The sequence below is a fragment of the Heterodontus francisci genome, chromosome 9 (genome assembly GCF_036365525.1).
Source record: "Heterodontus francisci isolate sHetFra1 chromosome 9, sHetFra1.hap1, whole genome shotgun sequence".
Lineage (NCBI taxonomy): Eukaryota > Metazoa > Chordata > Chondrichthyes > Heterodontiformes > Heterodontidae > Heterodontus > Heterodontus francisci.
The window spans coordinates 6989798-7010900 of NC_090379.1; the positions used below are offsets into that span (position 1 = coordinate 6989798).

The window sequence follows — 21103 nt, forward strand, 5'->3', positions numbered from 1 at the left end:
GAAACTGTCTTTCTTTATGATAAATAGATATGTCCTGTCTGAGAGACAATAGTTCAGCACTCAATCCCTCCAGTATCTGTATCTTCCTGTAAAATGAGACTGCTCGCTGTGGTGCTAAATAGATGTGTTTTCCTTAAGGGCAATTCTTAAACCTCCTTTTTGACACCAGTCAATTTTTTTTTTAAGTAGCCTCAGTATTTCTCTCCTTTTTCCATGTATATTGGGGGAGGGGTTATGAAGCATGTCGGCAAATGCCTTTTTAATAGGTCCCTGCGGAAAACTGCAGCTGGTTAAAAATCTGTCAAAAATATATGAGGCCGGAAGAGTTTGTGTTCGATTGAAGGTTCCCTTCTAACAATATAATCCAATGCATTTTATTATGTGTTTATTTCCCCATGATCTGTCCTAACCCCTTGAAAGTGCTGATTCTTGCTGTGATGCAGCTTTGCTCCTGTGTGAGCCTAGTCAGAGTGTTTGACAATGAAGGGCATCACAGTCTAGCTGGATTTTTAGTGATGTTGATTGGGGATAAATGTTGGCTAGGATACCAAGAAGAACTCCTCTGGTCTTTTACACTTCCAAATAACTTTGGGAGGTCCTGAGGTTGTGAAAGGAGCTATATAAATGCAACCTCACTCTGTTCCTCAGCATTACAGTCACTGATTTTACACATTTCCATGCCCATGTAATATGCAGCCTACAGCCTAAACTGTGATAGATCAGGAGACAGTCACCTCTGATAGGGTGAGCACCTTTTGCAAAGTCCATTCCTCACGTAATGACCACATGCATACACAGGCCACTGGACAATGACCAGAACTGGCCATTGAAGCCATTTGGAGCCTTACACGTCCAAAAACGCTTCACCGCCAATGAAGTGCTTTTGAAGTGTAATCAAATGTGTTGGAGTGTAGGAAACAGAGCAGCCAATTTGAGCACAGCAAGCTCCCACAAACAGCAATGACATAAATGTCCAGATAACCTGTGCTTTAGTGATGCTGATTGGTGGATGAATATTGGCCAGGACGCTGGAGAGAATGCCACTGCTTTTCTTTAACATGGTGCTGTGGGATCTTTTATGTTTACCTGAAAGGGCAGGCGGTGTCTCAGCTTAACGTCTCATCCGAATACTCCAAAACCTCAGAGAGAAACAGAAGGATTGTTGAAATTTACCCTGGCTCTTGGAGCCTGTTTTTTAATCCATTCATGGGAATGTGGACCAGCATTTATTCCCCATCCCTAATTGCCCTTGAGAAGGTGGTAGTGAGCAGCCTTCTTGAACCGAGGCAAGTGTAGTAGTTTGGTACCACTGAGGCTCTTGCTAGACCATTTCAGAGGGCATTTAAGAGTCAACCACATTGCTGTGGGTCTGGAGTCATATTGGCCGGACCAGGTAAGAATGGCAGACTTCCTTCCCTAAAGGAAGGAAAGTGAACCAGTTGGGTTTCTCGACAACCCGATAGGTTCATGGCCATCATTATTCATATTAGCTTTATATTCCATATTTGTTTATTAATTGAATTTAAATCCCTTGGTTGCTGTGGTGGGTGTTGAACTCCTGTCTCTGGATCATTAGTCCAGGCCTCTGGATTGGTAGTCCAGTAGCATTACCACTGTGCTACCATACCCCATTCCTTGAGCTCTTTAAGTGGAGTTCTCCTCTGTCTAGCCCTGATCTATCTTTTGTTTGCTTATTCCTGGGCTGTTGATCCTTGTCAAGGGCGCCATCTAATGCTTATCCCTAGTTGCCCTGAAAAGGTGATGGCCTTGTTCTTAAACAGCTGCAGTCATGTGGTATTAAACAACTTGCTTAGGCCACTGTACGGTGCACTTGAGTCGCATGTCGGCCAGACCGGGTAACAACAGCAGGTTTCTATTCCTAAAGAAGGTTAGTGAACCAGCTGGGTTTTCACAATAATCTGATAACTTCACAGTCACTTGTACTCATACCATCTTTTTATTTCCAGACTTTCAAAATTAAATTAAAAATTCCAAATCTGACACATTAGGATTGGAAATTGCATTCTCTGGCTTACTCATCCAGCACCATAACCATTACACTGCTGTAGCCGTCATCTTGTCTCCTTCCCTCTCATAATGATGCATTGATTCTTGTTCTGTTTGTTGGTTTCTTTCGATTGTTATTTCCATTGTCTGTGTAAGGGAAGGAATTTGTTTATAGCACCATATCACATCTTCAAGTTGTCTCAAAGTACTCTCAATCAATGTGTATGGTTTTTAGAGGCATTGTGGCAGTCAATTGCAAAGCCTCACAAACAGCAAATAAAACAAATGATCTGTTAGAAATATAGGAACGGGAGGAAACCATTCAGCCCCTTGTGTTTGTTCCACTATTCGGTTAGATCACGGTTGATTTGCACCTCATTTCCATTTACTCACCTTTGCTCCATATCCTGTGATACCCTTTGCCTAACAAAAATCTATTGATTTCAGTCTTGAAAGTTCCAGTTGACCTCCAGCATCCACAGCTTTTGGGGTTGAGTGCTCTAGATTTCCACGACCATTAGTGTGAAAAAATGCTTCCTGATTTTCATTCTGAAATAGTCCAGCTGTAATTTTAAGATGATGCCTTCTTGCTCTGGATTCCCCCACATGAGGAAGTAGTTCCTCTGTATCTACCCGATCAACTCCATTTTATCATTTTTAAGCGCTTCAGGATGTCGTGAAAAGTGTTTAAAATTAAGTCCTTTCCTTTTCTATCAACACTCTTAACTTGAAGAATACAAACCAACCTGGCCTAATAATTTTACTCTTTTAGCATTATCATCAGCTGAAACTATGCTGCACCCCTCCAAGGCCATTTTATCCTTCCTGAGGAATGGTGCCCAGAACTGAGCACATTACTCTTTGGATGGACACGTGAAGGAAACAAACTTGCAGGCTACGGGGATAGAGTGGGAGAATGGGACAGACCAGATTGTTCTATGGAGAGCTGGCATGGACTTGATGGGCCAAATGGCGTCCTTCTGTGCTGTAAATGACTCTTTGACCCTGACTCTATGGGGTCTGACCATCTGACCAAGCCTCTCTAAAGCTGAAGTATCGCTCACTCACTTTTGTGCTTGACCACCCCCCCCCCCCCCCACCCCCACAAAGCCCCTTTGAGAAAAAAAGCCAACATTCTGCTTGACTTTTAAATTGCTTTTGGTACCTTTGTGCTAGCTTTTAGTGATGTGTGTACATAGTCACCTAAATCCCTTTGCTGCTGCACAGCTCTTTGTCTCTCACCATTAAGAAATGAATATGGTTTATCACTCTCTAGTTCAGAGTGAGTGACTTCACACTCCCCACCCCCACTCCCAATTTGAACTACATATGCCAGTTTTATCCACTTAGCCTGTGTTGTTTTGTAACTTGGAAGCCTGTGACCAGTGGTGTACCACTGGGATCGGTGCTGGGATCCTTGCTGTTTGTAGTGTACATTAATGATTTAGACGTGAATATAGGAGGTATGATCAGTAAGTTCGCAGATGACACGAAAATTGGTGGTGTCATAAATAGTGAGGAGGAAAGCCTTAGATTACAGGACAATATAGATGGGCTGGTAAGATGGGCGGAGCAGTGGCAAATGGAATTTAATCCTGAGAAGGGTGAGGTGATGCATTTTGGGAGGACTAACAAGGCAAGGGAATGTACAATGGATGGTAGGACCTTGGGAAGTACAGAGGGACAGAGGGACCTTGGTGTACTTGCCCCTAGATCACTGAAGGCAGCAGCACTGGTAGATAAGGTGGTTAGGAAGGCATATGGGATACTTGCCTTTATTAGCCGAGGCATAGAATATAAGAGCAGGGAGATTATGATGGAGCTGTATAAAACGTAGTTAGGCCACAGCTGGAGGACTGCATACAGTTCTGGTCGTCACACTGTAGTAAGGATGTGATTGCACTGGAGAGGGTGCAGAGGAGATTCACCAGGATGTTGTCTGGGCTGGAACATTTCAGCTATGAAGACAGACTGGATAGGCTCAGATTGTTTTTGTAGAGCAGAGAAGGCTGAGGGGGGACCTGATTGAGGTACACAAACTTATGAGGGGCATAGATAGGGTAGATAGGAAGAAACTTTTTCCCTTAGCAGAGGTGTTAATAACCAGAGGACATACATCTAAGATAAGGGGCAGGAGGTTTAGAGGGGATTTGTGGAAAAGTTTTTTTCACCCAGAGGGTGGTTGGAATCTGGAACGCACTGCCAGAAGGGGTGGTAGAGGCAGGAACCCCCACAACTTTTATGAAGTATTTAGATGAGCACTTGAAACATCATAACATAAAAGGCTACAGGCCAAGTGCTGGAAAATGGGATTAGAATAGATAGGTGCTTGATGGCCAGCATGAACACGATGGGCCGAAGGGCCTGTTTCTATGCTGTATAACTCCATGACTCTATAAGTTCTTGCTTGCATCTACACAAATTACTGCACTTTCTAACTTGGTGTCATCTGCAAACTTGGGTATACAGCTTTCTATTTCGTCATCCAAGTGGTGAAAAGCCGAGACCCAGAACAATTCCCTGGGGAGCACCACTAGCCACATTCTGCCAAACAAGAGTTCATTCCCTTTGTCCCTGCTCTATTTCCTACCTCCCAACCAATTTCCATGTCACAAGTTTTCCTCCAATTCCGTGCACTTTCATTTTTTCTTATAATTCATTATTTGGAACCTTGTCAACTGCCTTCTGGAAGTCCATGTAGACAGCATCTATCCATTATGCTAATGACTTGCTTAAAAAAAGTTTACAGTTTAGTCAGGCATGACTTACCCTTCACAAATCCATGCTAACTCTCTCTCAGCAGCTGATATTTGTGACAGTCACTCTGTTTCTAATCGATTCCAGTAACTTCCCTACAACTGATATTCTGCTGACATGTGTTTAGTTACCTGGTTTCTGCCCACCACTTATTAAATAATTGTAGTTATTTGTAGTTGTTTTCAGTGGTGTTGGTTGAGGTTAGGACAGTGGGAGAATTTCCTGCTCTTCTTTGAATGCTGCCATGAGATCATTTGATCTTTTACATTCACTCAAATAAGGAGACGAGGCCTCATCTGTAAGATGGCACCTCTGATAATGCAGTACTGCACTGGAGTGATATCCTAGATTATGCCCTTAAGTGCTGGGGTGAGATTTGATTTCACTAATCTCGGGGTAGAATGTGTTGTCACTGAGCCAAGGCTCACAAAGAAGTTTTTAAAAAAAAATAAGAATACATTTTTGTTTTGGTGGGTTAGAAAGGAATATTGCATTGATTTGAATTTTTTTTCAATATGCTCACATTTTCAAGGATTTACCATGTAGAACATAAGATTATCTCCTTTTGTGTAGGAGAATTTTTTTCAATACATTATTTGTTTGAAGCTTCCTTATCAGGGCTCTTTGGAGCTTGAGCTAATATGATTCAGTTTATGGCTTTCCATGATCCAAATTTAGCAGGTTCCATCCCTTCAGCCTTTTTTGGCAGTTTACAGTGGTTGTAGGTTGTTCAACCTTGCCCGTCGAAGAGCGAAGTCCAAAGTACGGAAAGTCCTCATCAGGGAACTCCTCTTTGCTGATGATGCTGCTTTAACATCTCACACTGAAGAGTGCCTGCAGAGTCTCATCGACAGGTTTGTGGCTGCCTGCAATGAATTTGGCCTAACCATCAGCCTCAAGAAAACGAACATCATGGGGCAGGACGTCAGAAATGCTCCATCCATCAATATTGGCGACCACGCTCTGGAAGTGGTTCTAAGAGTTCACCTACCTAGGCTCAACTATCACCAGTAACCTGTCTCTAGATGCAGAAATAAACAAGCGCATGGGAAAGGCTTCCACTGCTATGTCCAGACTGGCCAAGAGTGTGTGGGGAAAATGGCGCACTGACATGGAACACAAAAGTCCGAGTGTATCAGGCCTGTGCACTCAGTACCTTGCTCTATGGCAGCGAGGCCTGGACAACGTATGTCAGCCAAGAGCGACATCTCAATTCATTCCATCTTCGCTGCCTCCGGAGAATACTTGGCATCAGGTGGCAGGACCGTATCTCCAACACAGAAGTCCTCGAGGCGGCCAACATCCCCAGCTTATACACACTACTGAGTCAGCGGCGCTTGAGATGGCTTGGCCATGTGAGCCGCATGGAAGATGGCAGGATCCCCAAAGACCCATTGTACAGCGAGCTCGCCACTGGTACCAGACCCACCGGCCGTCCATGTCTCCGCTTTAAAGACGTCTGCAAACGCGACATGAAATCCTGTGACATTGATCACAAGTCGTGGGAGTCAGTTGCCAGTGATCGCCAGAGCTGGCGGGCAGCCATAAAGACGGGGCTAAAGTGTGGCGAGTCGAAGAGACTTGGTCGTTGGCAGGAAAAAAGACAGAGGCGCAAGGGGAGAGCCAACTGTGTAACAGCCCCGACAAACAAATTTCTCTGCAGCACCTGTGGAAGAGCCTGTCACTCTAGAATTGGCCTTTATAGCCACTCCAGGCGCTGCTTCACAAACCACTGACCACCTCCAGGCGCTTACCCATTGTCTCTCGAGATAAGGAGGCCAAAGAAGAATGCAGACAGAGAAAGCAAAATATATAGTGGGTTCATGAGCTGTAGAAATGCCATTTTTCAGGTGTTAACACAGTGACACAATGATGGAGCAAAGCATTCCGTTGAGGTCTCATTAAAGTTATATAAAGTAAATTTCAGTCTTGAGGTTAATGATTTTGGAGCCACTTGCACTACTCTCTAATAAAAACAGAAAGTGCTAGAAATACTCAGCAAGTCTGACAGCATCATCTGTGACAAGAGAAACAGAGTTAACGTTTCAGGCCTGTGACCTTTCATCAGAACCTTTATTACTCTGTTCTCGGTATCTGTTGTTAATATTCTGCATGAGTCTCGTGAGATGTGACCTTGCTCCAGTCATGAGGCTGTCTTCGTTTACAGAAGCGTTTTAAAAATAAGAACCTCCTTAAAACCTACCTCTTTGATCAAGATTTTGGTTACCTGTCCTAATAAAGATAGACTTGCATTTATATAGCACCCTTTACAACCTCAGGACGTTCCAAAACACTTTACAGCCAATAAAGTACTTTTGAAATCTAGTCGCTGTTGTAATTTTGCTAACAGTGAGCTCCCACAAACAGCAATGTAATAATGAACAGATAATTTTTTTATTTTATTTTTTATTTAGAGATACAGCACTGAAACAGGCCCTTCGGCCCACCGAGTCTGTGCCGACCAACAACCACCCACTTATACTAACCCTACAGTAATCCCATATTCCCCATCACCTCCCTACACTAGGGGCAATTTACAATGGCCAATTTACCTATCACCTGCAAGTCTTTGGATGGATGTGGGAGGAAACCGGAGGAGAACCTGGCGAAAACCCACGCAGACACAGGGAGAACTTGCAAACTCCGCACAGGCAGTACCCAGAATCGAACCCGGATCCCTGGAGCTGTGAGGCTGCGGTGCTAACCACTGTGCCGCCCATAAATCTGCTTTTGAGAGACTTTGGTTGTGGGCTAAATATTGGCTACGACATTGGGGATAACTGGAGCAAAGTACTACAGCTGCTGAAAATCTGAAATAAAAACAGAAAGGCTGGAAATTTGTCAAGAGTGAAACAGAGTTAATGTTTCACATCAGAACTAGGAGTGCTTAGAGATGCAACAGTTTTTAATCCAGGGAGGAGAGGAGAGAGCAAACGGGGAAGGTCGGTGATAGGATGGAAGTTAGGAGAGATTAAGTGACAAAAGGGAATGATATTGCAAGGCAAAAAAGAAATGGTAAAGGGCCAAGTAAAGAAACAAAAGATGAATTAAAGGAGGTTTAAATGCGAATAGCAGATTCACCAACAGCTGCTGTCCGAAAGAAAAGGGCAAAGGTTATGACCTGAAATTGTTGAGCTCAATGTTGAGTCTGGAAGGCTGTAAAGTGCCCTGTCGGAAGACCAGGAGCTGTTCCTCGAGCTTCTGTTGAGCATCATTGATGGAGTGTAGGAGTCCGAGGACAAAGAAGTCGGAGTGGGGTGGAGAATAAAAATGACAGGTGATTGGAAGCTCGGGGTCATGCTTGCAGAACGAACGTTGGTATTTCATAAAGCGATCGCTCAACCTGCCAGTGCAGAGGAGACTGCTCATGACCTGCAAGCACAGTATACTGAATTGAAAGAAGTACAATTAAATTGCTGTTTGACCTGGAAGGTGTATTTGGGGCCTTGGACAGTGAGAAGAGAGAAGCTAAAAGGGTAGTTGTTGCATCTCCTGTGCTTGCATGGAAAGGTGCTGTGGGAAGGGGATGGGGTGTTGGTGGGGTGGAAGATGAGGACGAGGGGAATCCTATTGTCGTCTGGGAGGGAGGGAGAAGGGTGACAGCAGAAGTGCAGGAAATGGAACGGATGCTTTCGAGGACCCTGTCAACCGTGGTGATGGAAAATCCTGAATCGGAAGGTTGGATACATTCTTCTATACAGTGCTTCCAATAAGCCATTCCTTATCCTCAGTCGAGGGTGCGTGACCATGAAAATCAGCATTATAATCAGATCCTAACCATATGTTGGCACATGCAGGTTTCCGTGGAGGGATCGCTGGACTGCGTTTGGGTGTGGGGATATAAGAAAGCACAGAGTTAGAAAGGACATTCAGCCAATCAAGCTCGATTCTACCCTTCTATGAACTCTGTCCAACTTATTTAACCTTGAGAGAAAAACTTTGCCCAGAAATATATTTACAGCACTTAATATTTTACAAAGTAACTAAAGACTATGTGGGTGGTTTGCAGATATCCAGTTTTCTATGTTCCTTTCTGTGTCAAATGTAGTTGTGTTTATGTATTTCATTGAGACAGATCCTAATATCAGTACTAGTGTGTATCTGGGAATGGCACACTGTCTAAATTCATATAATCATACAGCATTGGAGGCTGTCCTGCCTGTGCCGTCTCTTTGGAAGAGCTATCCATTTAGTTCCACTCCCTCTGCTCTTTCCCCATAGCTCTGTAAATTTTTCCTTTTCTTTCCTATATCCACATTCCTCCCACTCCAAACAACCAGTCCCGATGTTACTGTGTGCTTGAAATATGAAGCAGCAGTGTTGAGAGAGAGTGAGTTACTCACCCCATCAAGCCTGTTCCATTCAGTCTGTGTATGCTTTTTGTATCATGGATTCTCCCAACCTCTCATCACCTGATGATCCTTTACTTTAAGGGTACTAGGTTCTTTAAGCTTGCCTTGTAAAACAAAATATAATAAACATTAATATCACTATAGCCCTCAGTCCCCCCTTCTCAACAGGAGTGTGATGTTACAAATAGTGAGATTCCTCCGCTCAGCATAAGGAGTTAGCAGGGTGGAGGAGGGATAGGAGAGGATCTGATACACTCCTGCTCAATGATGAATTGAGCAGGGTGTCATACTATTACCTGTTCATTGTTGAATGGTGTGAGGCAGTGATTGCTTTCCCCTAGAAAGGCATGGCTCTTGTTAACTTAGCAATTTAATGATTGGCCTTGTGGCTATTGAGTAGCTTGCAGTTTAGGGTAAGTGATAATTATAGAATTTTCCACTGTGATTGTGTAGTGTTCTTTTGTAGAAGTCCATGATGGTTTGAATTAAATGCCCCGTTGATATTTCCTTTGCCTCGAAATGTCAGTTGTGAATCACTTGACGCCTATTCAGCTGGGCTTTTCTTTGACTTGTGTTGTAGGCTCAATGAATTTGAAGAGACGCCAACTAGTCAGTTAACAATCGATGAGTTTATGAAGATTGATTTGGAGGAAGAGTGTGACCCACCTTCGTTCACAGCAGGAAAGAAAAAGATTAGACTGCAACAGGTAACTGTAAATAATTGGGAGACCAGGGACGTGCAGTAAGACACAGAGTGGTGTCTTTGACAAACTTATTTTAAATTATTTTCCCAATCTTCTTCACTTTTCTTTACCCCATTCCTGAAGATGCTGGTTCTTGCTGGGGTATGGATCCCCAGGCATCAACTCTTTGCCAGTACCTCACCCCAAGTGACCACCTTTGTATGTGAGCTGTTCGATCATAGCCACAACTCAGCAAAGTCCTGTCAACACCTCACCTGACATTAACACCAGCCTTTTCCTCAGGTGTCATTAGACAGTTCCTGACTGTTTAAAATCATATAGTCATGCAATACAGAAGAAAGCCATTCGGCCCATTGTGCCTGTGCCGGCTCTTTGGAAGAGCTGTCCAGTTAGTTCCCCTCCCCCCTACTCTTTCCCAACATCCTGCAATTTTTTTTCTTTTCAAGTATCTATCCAATTTCCTTTTGAAAGTTACTATTGAATCTGCTTCCACCATCCTTTCGGCCAGTGCATTCCAGATCACAATAGCTTGCTGCATATAAAAACATCTCATCTCCCCAATTTTTCTGCCAATTACCTTAAATCTGTGTCCTCTTGTTTCCAACCCTTCTGCCACAGCTTTTCCAAATTTACTGTATCGAAACCCCTCACAATTTTGAACACCTCTGTGACCACTTGGGTGCCAAACAGCAGATGCAGATTGTGATAGACAAAACTAAGTGATCCCACAACCAATGGATCAGATCTAAGCTCTGCAGTCCTGCCACATCCAGTCATGAATGGTGGTGGACAATTAAACAACTGACAGGAGGAGGAGGCTCCACAAATATCCCCATCCTCCATGATGGGGGAGACTAGCACATCAATTCAAAAGAAAAGGCTGATGCATTTGCAGCAATCTTCAGCCAGAAGTGCCGAGTTGATGATCCATCTCAGCCTCCTCCTGAGGTCCCCAGCATCACAGATGCCTGTCTTCAGCCAGTTCAATTCACTCCATGGGACATCAAAAAACGGCTGAAGGCTTGGCCCTGACAACATTCTGGCAATAGTACTGAAGACTTGTGCTCCAGAACTAGCCGTGCCCCAAGCCAAGCTGTTCAAGTGCAGCTACAGCACTGGCATCTATCCGACAATGTGGAAAATTGCCCAGGTATGTCTGTCCACAAAAAGCAGGACAAATCCAATCCATCCAATTCCACCCAATCAGTCTACTCTCGATCAACAGCAAAGTGATGGAAGGTGTCGTTGACAGTGCTATCAAGTGCCACTTAAACAACAACAACCTGTTCACTGACGCTCAGTTTTTCTTCGTCCAGGGCCAATCGGCTCCAGACCGTATTACAGTCTTGGTCCAAACATGGACAATAGAACTGAACTCCAGAGGTGAGGTGAGAGTGACTGTTCTTGACATCAAAGCAGCATTTGACCGAGTATGGCATCAAGGAGCTCTAGCAAAACTGGCATCAATGGGAATCAGGAAGAAAACTCTCCACTGGTTGGAGTCATACCTAGCACAAAGGAAGTTGGCTGTGGTTGTGGGTGGCCAATCATCTCAGACACAGGGTATCATTGCAGGAGTTCCTCAAGGTAGTGTCATAAGCTCAACCATCTTCAGCTACTTCATCAAAGACCCTCCTATCATAAGGGGATGTTCGCTAATGATTGTACGATGTTCAGTACCATTTGCAACTTCTGAAATACTGAAGCAGTCAGGCAGTCCGTGTCCATAAGCAACAGGTCCTGAACAACATTCAGGCTTGGGTTGATAAGTGGCAAGTAACATTTCGTGTCCCACATGTGCCAGGCAATGCCCATCTCCAACAAGAGAGAATCTAACTAACTCCCCTTAACATTCAATAGCATAACATTCAATTGAATCCCCCACTATCAACATCCTGGAGGGTTACCATTGACCAGAAACTGAACTGGAGCAGCCACATAAATACTGTGGCAAATAACTCACCTCCTAACTCCCCAAAGCCTGTCCGCAATCTACAAGGCACAAGTCAGGAGCGTGATGAAATACTCTCCACTCGTCTGGATGAGTTCTTTTGGGCCTCCTTATCTCGAGAGACAATGGATACGCGCCTGGAGGTGGTCAGTGGTTTGTGAAGCAGCGCCTGGAGTGGCTATAAAGGCCAATTCTGGAGTGACAGGCTCTTCCACAGGTGCTGCAGAGAAATTTGTTTGTTGGGGCTGTTGCACAGTTGGCTCTCCCCTTGCGCCTCTGTCTTTTTTCCTGCCAACTACTAAGTCTCTTCGACTCGCCACAGTTTAGCCCTGTCTTTATGGCTGCCCGCCAGCTCTGGCGAATGCTGGCAACTGACTCCCACGACTTGTGATCAATGTCACACGATTTCATGTCACGTTTGCAGACGTCTTTATAACGGAGACATGGACGGCCGGTGGGTCTGATACCAGTGGCGAGCTCGCTGTACAATGTGTCTTTGGGGATCCTGCCATCTTCCATGCGGCTCACATGGCCAAGCCATCTCAAGCGCCGCTGACTCAGTAGTGTGTATAAGCTGGGGGTGTTGGCCGCTTCAAGGACTTCTGTGTTGGAGATATAGTCCTGCCACCTGATGCCAAGTATTCTCCGAAGGCAGCGAAGATGGAATGAATTGAGACGTCGCTCTTGGCTGGCATACGTTGTCCAGGCCTCGCTGCCGTAGAGCAAGGTACTGAGGACACAGGCCTGATACACTCGGACTTTTGTGTTCCGTGTCAGTGCGCCATTTTCCCACACTCTCTTGGCCAGTCTGGACATAGCAGTGGAAGCCTTACCCATGCGCTTGTTGATTTCTGCATCTAGAGTCAGGTTACTGGTGATAGTTGAGCCTAGGTAGGTGAACTCTTGAACCACTTCCAGAGCGTGGTCGCCAATATTGATGGATGGAGCATTTGAGTGCAGCTTCAACAACACTCAAGAAGCTCGACGCCATCCAGGACAAAGCAGCCCGCTTGGTTGGCACCCAACGCACCACCTTAAACATTCACTCCCATCACCACCAGTGCATGGTGGCAGCAGTGTGTACCACCTACAAGATGCATTGCAGCAATTCAAGAACAAAATATCAACATACATAGACCAGAAACAGATGCATGCACATGCACGAACACCACCCTACCTGCTGGACCAGTAATAGTAAAGATCCTGTGATGGAAAGTCATCAGAGGTACTTTTCTATTAAAAATTATCTTTTTTAGAATACATTTAAGTTTTTGCAGTTATAATGTCTCAGTTTAAAGAAGTTATCTTGCCTACATTGTGTTTATCAATAGGACCTTTTAGAGTTTACTTTTGGGTTGAATTAATAAACTGTGGTTTCCTCGATGGTGTGTAGCCTGCTATAACCACAGATGCAGCTGCTTAACACTATGAATGGCTGAATTGATGAAAACATGGTGCAGGATGAAGTTTTTAAAAAATGATGAGCAAGTGAAAACTTTTTAAAAAGTTCTCCTGTGTTTCTCTCCTCCTCACCTAGCCCTTGGATGGCTCAGTTGCTAGAAAAAGAAAGACTTGAATTTCCATAATGCCTTTCACCACCTTTCCCAAAGCGTTTCACAGACAATGAAGTACTTTTGAAGTGTAATCACTGTTGCAATGTAAATGGACAGCTAATTTGCACACGGCAGACTCCCACAAATAACAATGAGCTAAATGACCAGATCTGTTTTGGTGATGTTTATTGAGGGGTAAATATTGGCCAGGTCATAAGGGAGAACTCCCCCGCACTTCTACAAAATTGTGCCATGGGATTTTTTTCCGCCCACCTCGATTAGAGATACAGCACTGAAACAGGCCCTTCGGCCCACCGAGTCTGTGCCGAACATCAACCACCCATTTATACTAATCCTACACTAATCCCATATTCCTACCAAACATCACCACCTGTCCCTATATTTCCCTACCACCTACCTATACTAGTGACAATTTATAATGGCCAATTTACCTATCAACCTGCAAGTCTTTTGGCTTGTGGGAGGAAACCGGAGCACCCGGAGAAAACGCACGCAGACACAGGGAGAACTTGCAAACTCCACACGGGCAGTACCCGGAATCGAACCCGGGTCACTAGAGCTGTGAGGCTGCGGTGCTAACCACTGCGCCACCCAGCCCAGAGGGCAGATGGGGCCTTGGTTTAATGTCTCCTCTGAAAGGCAGCACCTCTGACAGTGCAGCATTCCCTCAGAGTGAGAGCCTGGATTATGTACTTAGGTCTGATAAATTTGCAGAAGGTTTTGATTATGTGAAAAGTTATTTTTATTTAATTTCAGCTGGAGCAAGAACTCGCCAAAAAGCTAGTGGATTTTGAAGGTAATTAAACATTCTTTACTCTCATTCTGTCTCTCAATCATGCACTCATATACCCACATCCACTTACCTGCCACCTCCAGCTTTGAGGAGTTTAACTTCATAACTGATCAGTAATAGGTTTGTGTTTATAGTGTGTGTTTTAAAAAGAAAAATTATGTTGACACTTTGCAGGTGAAATAGCAAGTTACCAAGATGAGATTGAGACAGAGCTGGAGATCACTCGACCGAGGTATCGAGGGGCATATGCCACATACGCTAAAGGAGGTTTGTATACATAACAACAATTTTCTCTTTTCTGGATGTGAGTGAGGCAGATAACTTTCTATTAATGGTTTAGTGTTGGGGTACAAAGAACAGTACAGCACAGGAACAGGCCATTCGGCCCTCCAAGCCTGCGCCGATCTTGATGCCTGCCTAAACTAAAACCTTCTGCACTTCCGGGGACCATATCCCTCTATTCCCATCCTATTCATGTATTTGTCAAGATGCCTCTTAACGTCATTATTGTACCTACTTCCACCACCTCCCCCGGCAGCAGGTTCCAGGCACTCACCACCCTCTGTGTAAAAAAAAAAAACTTGCCTCGCACATCCCCTCTAAACCTTGCCCCTCGCACCTTAAACCTATGTCCCCTAGTAACTGACTCTTCCACCCTGGTAAAAGGCTTCTGACTATCCACTCTGTCCATGCCGCTCATAACTTTGTAAACCTCTATCATGTTGCCCCTCCACCACCGTCATTCCAGTGAAAACAATCCGAGTTTATCCAACCTCTCCTCATAGCTAATGCCCTCCAGACCAGGCAACATCCTGGTAAACCTCCTCTGTACCCTCTCCAAAGCCTCCATGTCCTTCTGGTAGTGTGGCGACCAGAATTGCATGCAATATTCTAAGTGTGGCCTAACTAAGGTTCTGTACAGCTGCAACTGCTGCAATACATTCCAATCTAAAAGGATCTCAACCCAAACAAAAACTTTAATGAGCAGCAACTGAAAACCCTAAACTCATTGCCCCATCTCCATCAACTATATTCAATCTAATTCATGGAATAATTTTAACTCTTGGACAGCCACTAAGCATTCATACTGAAACTGCACTGATTTTACATCCTGTGTCAGTGTTACACAGTCCCGAGTACCATGAATATAAGCAGCATTCCATTACCTCCCCCAAGTGACCATCATCAGTTCTGAAGAAGGGTCACTGACCTGAAACGTTAACTCTACTTCTCTCTGCACAGATGCTGCCAGACCTGCTGAGTATTTCCAGCATTTCTTGTTCTTATTTCAAATTTTCAGCACCTGCAGTATTTTGCTTTTAGTATAATGACCATTATTCTTCTTGGACACTGTAAGGCATGGAGTGTCACAGCCAGGCCTAATCTGAGTCTTACAGAAACAGCCTTCAGCCTCCAACCACTGAGACCTTTTGTCACATTTCCATCTGTCCTTTGTTGAGTGGCTGAGTCCCTGTAAGGTAGTAATAGCGTGGAGGTCTCTGTGATTGACCTGCAGTGACCCTGGCCTCAGGAAGGGGAAAAGGTCAATGATTATTGCTTCGGATCGTAATTTTTAAAGAACTCGCCCCTCTGAGTCGGCAGGTAGTGGATCCAATCCTCACTCTAGAGGAGTGTAATCTAGGCTGTCACTTTGTGAGGGAGTGTGGCACTGTCAGAGGTGCTGTCCTTTAGATGAGACCTTGTCTGTCTGTCCTAGTGGGTCAGGTGGATGATCAAGAGCTCATCATTATTTGAAAAGATAGCGTGCTCTCCCTGTGTCCTGGGCAACGTTCCTCTAACTACCACCACAAACAGATTAACTGGTCATTAATTCCATTGTGGGATCTTGCTGTGTATATATTGGCTGCTACATTTGCCTGCACAACAGCAGTGACTACACTTCAAAAAGCAATTGATTCGGATGTTTCGGAGAGTCACAATATGGCAGGGAGCGAAGGCAATGGCCTCGGTCTTCCCAATATTTAGTTGAAGGAAGGTTCTGCTCATCCAGGACCAGATGTCAAGACAGTGGAGGGTGGAATGAGATGGTGGTAGTAGCATCATAACCTCCTTTTCCCCATCTCCTCTCGCAGCAATGTAATTTTTTAGGGCCATAGGAAAGAACCCTGGGCCAATAAGGACCCAGAAGAATTTCCAGGTACCACATTGCATTTAAAAGCTGAACTATGCTGGATTTTAATAACACTGCCAGTATTGCTGCAGTTTAACTCCACGCTGCCACTCTCTATGATCCTGTTACCACCACCCCTCCCCGTCCACCCACCAAATTCTTGGCCATTGTGCTGATTGTTGTGCGTTTGACTGACAGAACCGATAGTACAGATTTATAACTACAGAAATACTTCTGAATGATGCTACAGGAATCTACACACGCTGTGTCAGCGGTATATTTCCAATCTGAAAGCTACAGAGAGGCTCCATTAAAAGCAACCAATTGTGTCAAGATGGATGGTTCAGATAATATTTTTAATTAACCGTATGTTTACGGAACTCTGCATTAAGAGGGCACAACAGGCAAAAGAAACAGTGAGTAAATACACCATGTGTTGTGGTACTGAGGCATACAGACCTGGTAGGATCCTGGTTCCATGCCTGACCAGTGCACTAGTTAACTGATCTCATCCAAGGTATCCTTTGGAGAAGGAAAATCTATTAGGATGGTGGGGTGCGGGGAGAGGGGGCTGCGGTTTGCTTCTGATAACCAGCCAGTGACCCCTGCTGGAAAGTGTGCCTGATGCAGTGAGGCAAGAATGGGATTGGGTTGGGACGTTCACTGTCTAGTCTCCTATACAGATAATAGTCACTTGTGGGGGAAGACACCAGAGGACCTATTGGGGCATCTTCCAGTCTGAGTTGATAATCTTGGGAGAGTAGAAAGGAGAAAAGGAAATATAAACAAAGGAGAAGGCATAGTTGTGTGCCCCACTAAACCCCATGGATAGCCAAAGAGCTTAGGGAGTCAGCAGCAATAGGACTAAACTTTGCACTGAGATAGTGAGAGACACATCGGTTTAATTAAACTCCTCGATCATTTTGGAATAGGAATATTTGAAACGCAAAAAAATTTAATTGAGCAGCGCTCAACCTGTTTTATCGATTTTTTTTTTTTACTGTTGTGATTGAAACAAATTACAAATCCTTTCTGTTCAAGTGCCCTGTTTGGTAGCTTATCATTTCCAAAATCTGACTTGGTGAAAGGAATATGCCTGTGTAACATGAAGAGTTTAATTAAAAGTTGTTTGGTGGTTGCATGTTGCTGACAGATGAAGAGTTGAATGAACAGCTGCTTGGAAAGGAGATGTGATGTACCGCCTTGGAGAGGCTGAGTCCAGCGTGCTCTGTACTTTGTGTGGCTCCTGTTCAGTATCCTCAGTGTGACAGTGCAGTAGAGCACTGACTGTAAGCTATATCTGCCTTATGAAATATTGTGCAGTAAAATCTATTGCAATCATTTTAACAATTTTGCGAGACATTAATCCCCTCACCTCTGACAACTGGCCATTCTCTAAGCAGGAGCTGAGACTGTGTGTGCCATCAGGCTGCTTGATGATGCAGGCAACATAGCTGAGTCTGATCCTGTCCTTAATGTCAGGGTCCTACCCCACCTTTAATCGAGAGATGAAGTAATTGGAATTGGCTAATTCCATATGGACCAGGGCTCAAATCTTAGGACCTTTTTCGTCTTTGTGGGTCAGTTTTGCAATGTTTGTCCTTATCCAGTGAGCCACAAGGGTATAAAGTGTGTCTACAGCTCTCCTCGACCCCTCAATGCCCCAATCTACCCCTTCCCAGACCAACTTGAGCAAAGCAGAACTTATTATAGAGATCACTTCTATCTTTTATGAGCTATGTTTTATGTTGTGTTCACTGCTATCTCAGGAGTATTTTTATTTTGTTTTTAATGTATTTTAATTTTGACTACATCAGTTACTGAAATGCAATGAAATCACAGGATTAACAAATGTAATGTAATCTCTGTTGTTTATTGAGTGTCAACTTGTAGCTGATTGCAGGCAAATAAAGGTAATTTATATACCGGTTGTATATAAACCATCCAAACCTCTCAATTGGATTTGAGTTGCAGACTGCAATTTAATCAAAGGGTTCAGATAGTTTATGTATAGAACAAAAGATATCCGGAAGTGAGGTACAGGCTGGAACCTTGTCGAGGGATTCAGGTAGGGTTTATTTATAGAATACCAAATACCCAGGAGTGAGTTACAGGCTGAAATCTAATCGAGGGGGTTTGGGGGATTTATATCTTGTTATGACTGATGCAGGAGGAGTGCACTAGAACATAGAACATTACAGCGCAGTACAGGCCCTTCAGCCCTCGATGTTGCGCCGACCTGTGAAACCATCTGACCTACACTATTCCATTTTCATCCATATGTCTATCCAATGACCACTTAAATGCCCTTAAAGTTGGCGAGTCTACTACTGTTGCAGGCAGGGCGTTCCACGCCCCTACTACTCTCTGTGTAAAGAAACTACCTCTGACATCTGTCCGATATCTATCACCCCTCAACTTAAAGCTATGTCCCCTCGTGTTTGCCATCACCATCCGAGGAAAAAGGCTCTCACTATCCACCCTGTCCAACCCTCTGATTATCATATGTCTCTATTAAGTCACCTCTTCTCCTCCTTCTCTCTAACGAAAACAACCTCAATTCCCTCAGCCTTTCCTCGTAAGACCTCCCCTCCATACCAGGCAACATCCTAGTAAATCTCCTCTGCACCTTTTCCAAAGCTTCCACATCCTTCCTATAATGCTGTGACCAGAACTGCACGCAATACTCCAGGTGTGGCCGCACCAGTGTTCTGTACAGCTGCAGCATGACCTCGTGGCTCCTAAACTCGATCCCCCTACTAATAAAAGCTAACACACCATATGCCTTCTTAACAGCTCTATTAACCTGGGTGGCAACCTTCAGGGATTTATGTACCTGGACACCAAGATCTCTCTGCTCATCTACACTACCAAGAATCTTCCCATTAGCCCAGTATTCTGCAATCCTGTTACTCCTTCCGAAGTGAATCACCTCACACTTTTCCGCATTAAACTCCATTTGCCATCTCTCAGCCCAGCTCTGCAGCCTATCTATGTCCCTCTGTAAACTACAACATCCTTCGGCACTATCCACAACTCCACCGACCTTCGTGTCATCCGCAAATTTACTAACCCACCCTTCTACACCCTCATCCAGGTCATTTATAAAAATGACAAACAGCAGTGGCCCCAAAACAGATCCTTGCGATACACCACTAGAAACTGTACTCCAGGATGAACATTTACCATCAACCACCACCCTCTGTCTTCTTTCAGCTAGCCAATTTCTGATCCAAAGCACTAATTCACCTTCAATCCCATACTTCTGTATTTTCTGCAATAGCCTACCGTGGGGAACTTTATCAAACGCCTTACTGCAATCCATATAGACTACATCCACGGCTTTACCCTCATCCACCTGTTTGGTCACCTTGTCAAAAAACTCAATAAGGTTTGTGAGGCACGACCTACCCTTCACAAAACCGTGCTGACTATCTCGAATGAACTTATTCTTTTCAAGATGATTATAAATCCTAACTCTTATAACCTTTTCCAACATTTTACCCACAACCGAAGTAAGGCTCACAGGTCTATAATTACCAGGGCTGTCTCTACTCCCCTTCTTGAACAAGGGGACAACATTTGCTATCCTCCAGTCTTCCGGCACTATTCCTGTCGACAATGACGACATAAAGATCAAGGACAAAGGCTCTGCAATCTCCTCCCTGGCTTCCCAGAGAATCCTAGGATAAATCCCATCTGGCCCAGGGGACTTATCTATTTTCACACTTTCCAAAATTGCTAACACCTCCTCCTTGTGAACCTCAATCCCATCTAGCCTAGTAGTCTGAATCTCAGTATTCTCCTCGACAACATTTTCTTTCTCCACTGTAAACACTGACGAAAAATATTCATTTAACACTTCCCCTATCTCCTCCGATTCCACACACAACTTCCCACTACTATCCTTGATTGGCCCTAACCTATCTCTAGTCATTCTTTTATTCCTGAGATACCTATAGAAAGCCTTAGGGTTTTCTTTGATCCTATCCGCCAATGACTTCTCGTGTCCTCTCCTTGCTCTTCTTATCTCTCCCTTTAGATCCTTCCTGGCTAGCTTGTAACTCTCAAGCGCCCTAACTGAGCCTTCACGTCTCATCCTAACATAAGCCTTCTTCTTCCTCTTGACAAGCTCTTCAACTTCTTTAGTAAACCACGGCTCCCTCGCTCGCCAACTTCCTCCCTGCCTGACAGGTACATACTTATCAAGGACACGCAGTAGCTGCTCCTTGAATAAGCTCCACATTTCGATTGTGCCCATCCCCTGCAGTTTCCTTCCCCATCCTACGCATCCTAAATCTTGCCTAATCGCATCATAATTTCCTTTCCCCCAGCTATAATTCTTGCCCTGCTGTATATGTATACATCTTCTAGTTTTAAACACAAGTCCTCAAAAAAAAAAAATGGAAGCATTTTCATAACACCTCCATCCATGGAGGAATGAATGCCATTTTTTAAAATGCGTTTCATTACAAAGAATGGAAAAACAGAAGATGAAAAAAATATTAACACACATTTACACACTCATTCTCATTCACTCTTTTCCTGTAGCGAATACAGTTCTGCTTTGCACCATCTTTGCACTCAGATAACTCAAAGCAAAGTTAAATCCTAGACAAAGCATCTGCAATAACATTATTTTTCCCTGCAATGTGGATAATCTTTAAGTGATAAGGTTGCAATAATAAACTCCATAGGAATAGTCTGGCATTGTGGTTTTTTGAGTTTTTCCTCAAAGGCAAGGAGGTTATGATCAGTATATACTAGTGTCTCTCTGTAGTTGTGGTGGACATAGACTTCAGAATGCTAAGAGTTAGTAATAAATCCAGGGTTT

At 44.2% G+C, this 21103-nt stretch overlaps 1 protein-coding gene across 4 annotated transcripts in view; it reads left to right on the plus strand.

Annotated features, from left to right (window-relative positions):
* Window positions 1-21103, plus strand: part of LOC137373561 (transcription factor IIIB 90 kDa subunit-like) — a 436816-nt gene that overhangs the window by 226338 nt on the left and 189375 nt on the right. For all 4 annotated transcript variants that reach the window (XM_068038499.1, XM_068038501.1, XM_068038500.1 and 1 more), the window contains 3 exons: window positions 9697-9823; window positions 14102-14141; window positions 14313-14405. In XM_068038499.1, the coding sequence (XP_067894600.1) occupies window positions 9697-9823; window positions 14102-14141; window positions 14313-14405 (260 nt within the window). The remainder of the gene's footprint in view (window positions 1-9696; window positions 9824-14101; window positions 14142-14312; window positions 14406-21103) is intronic.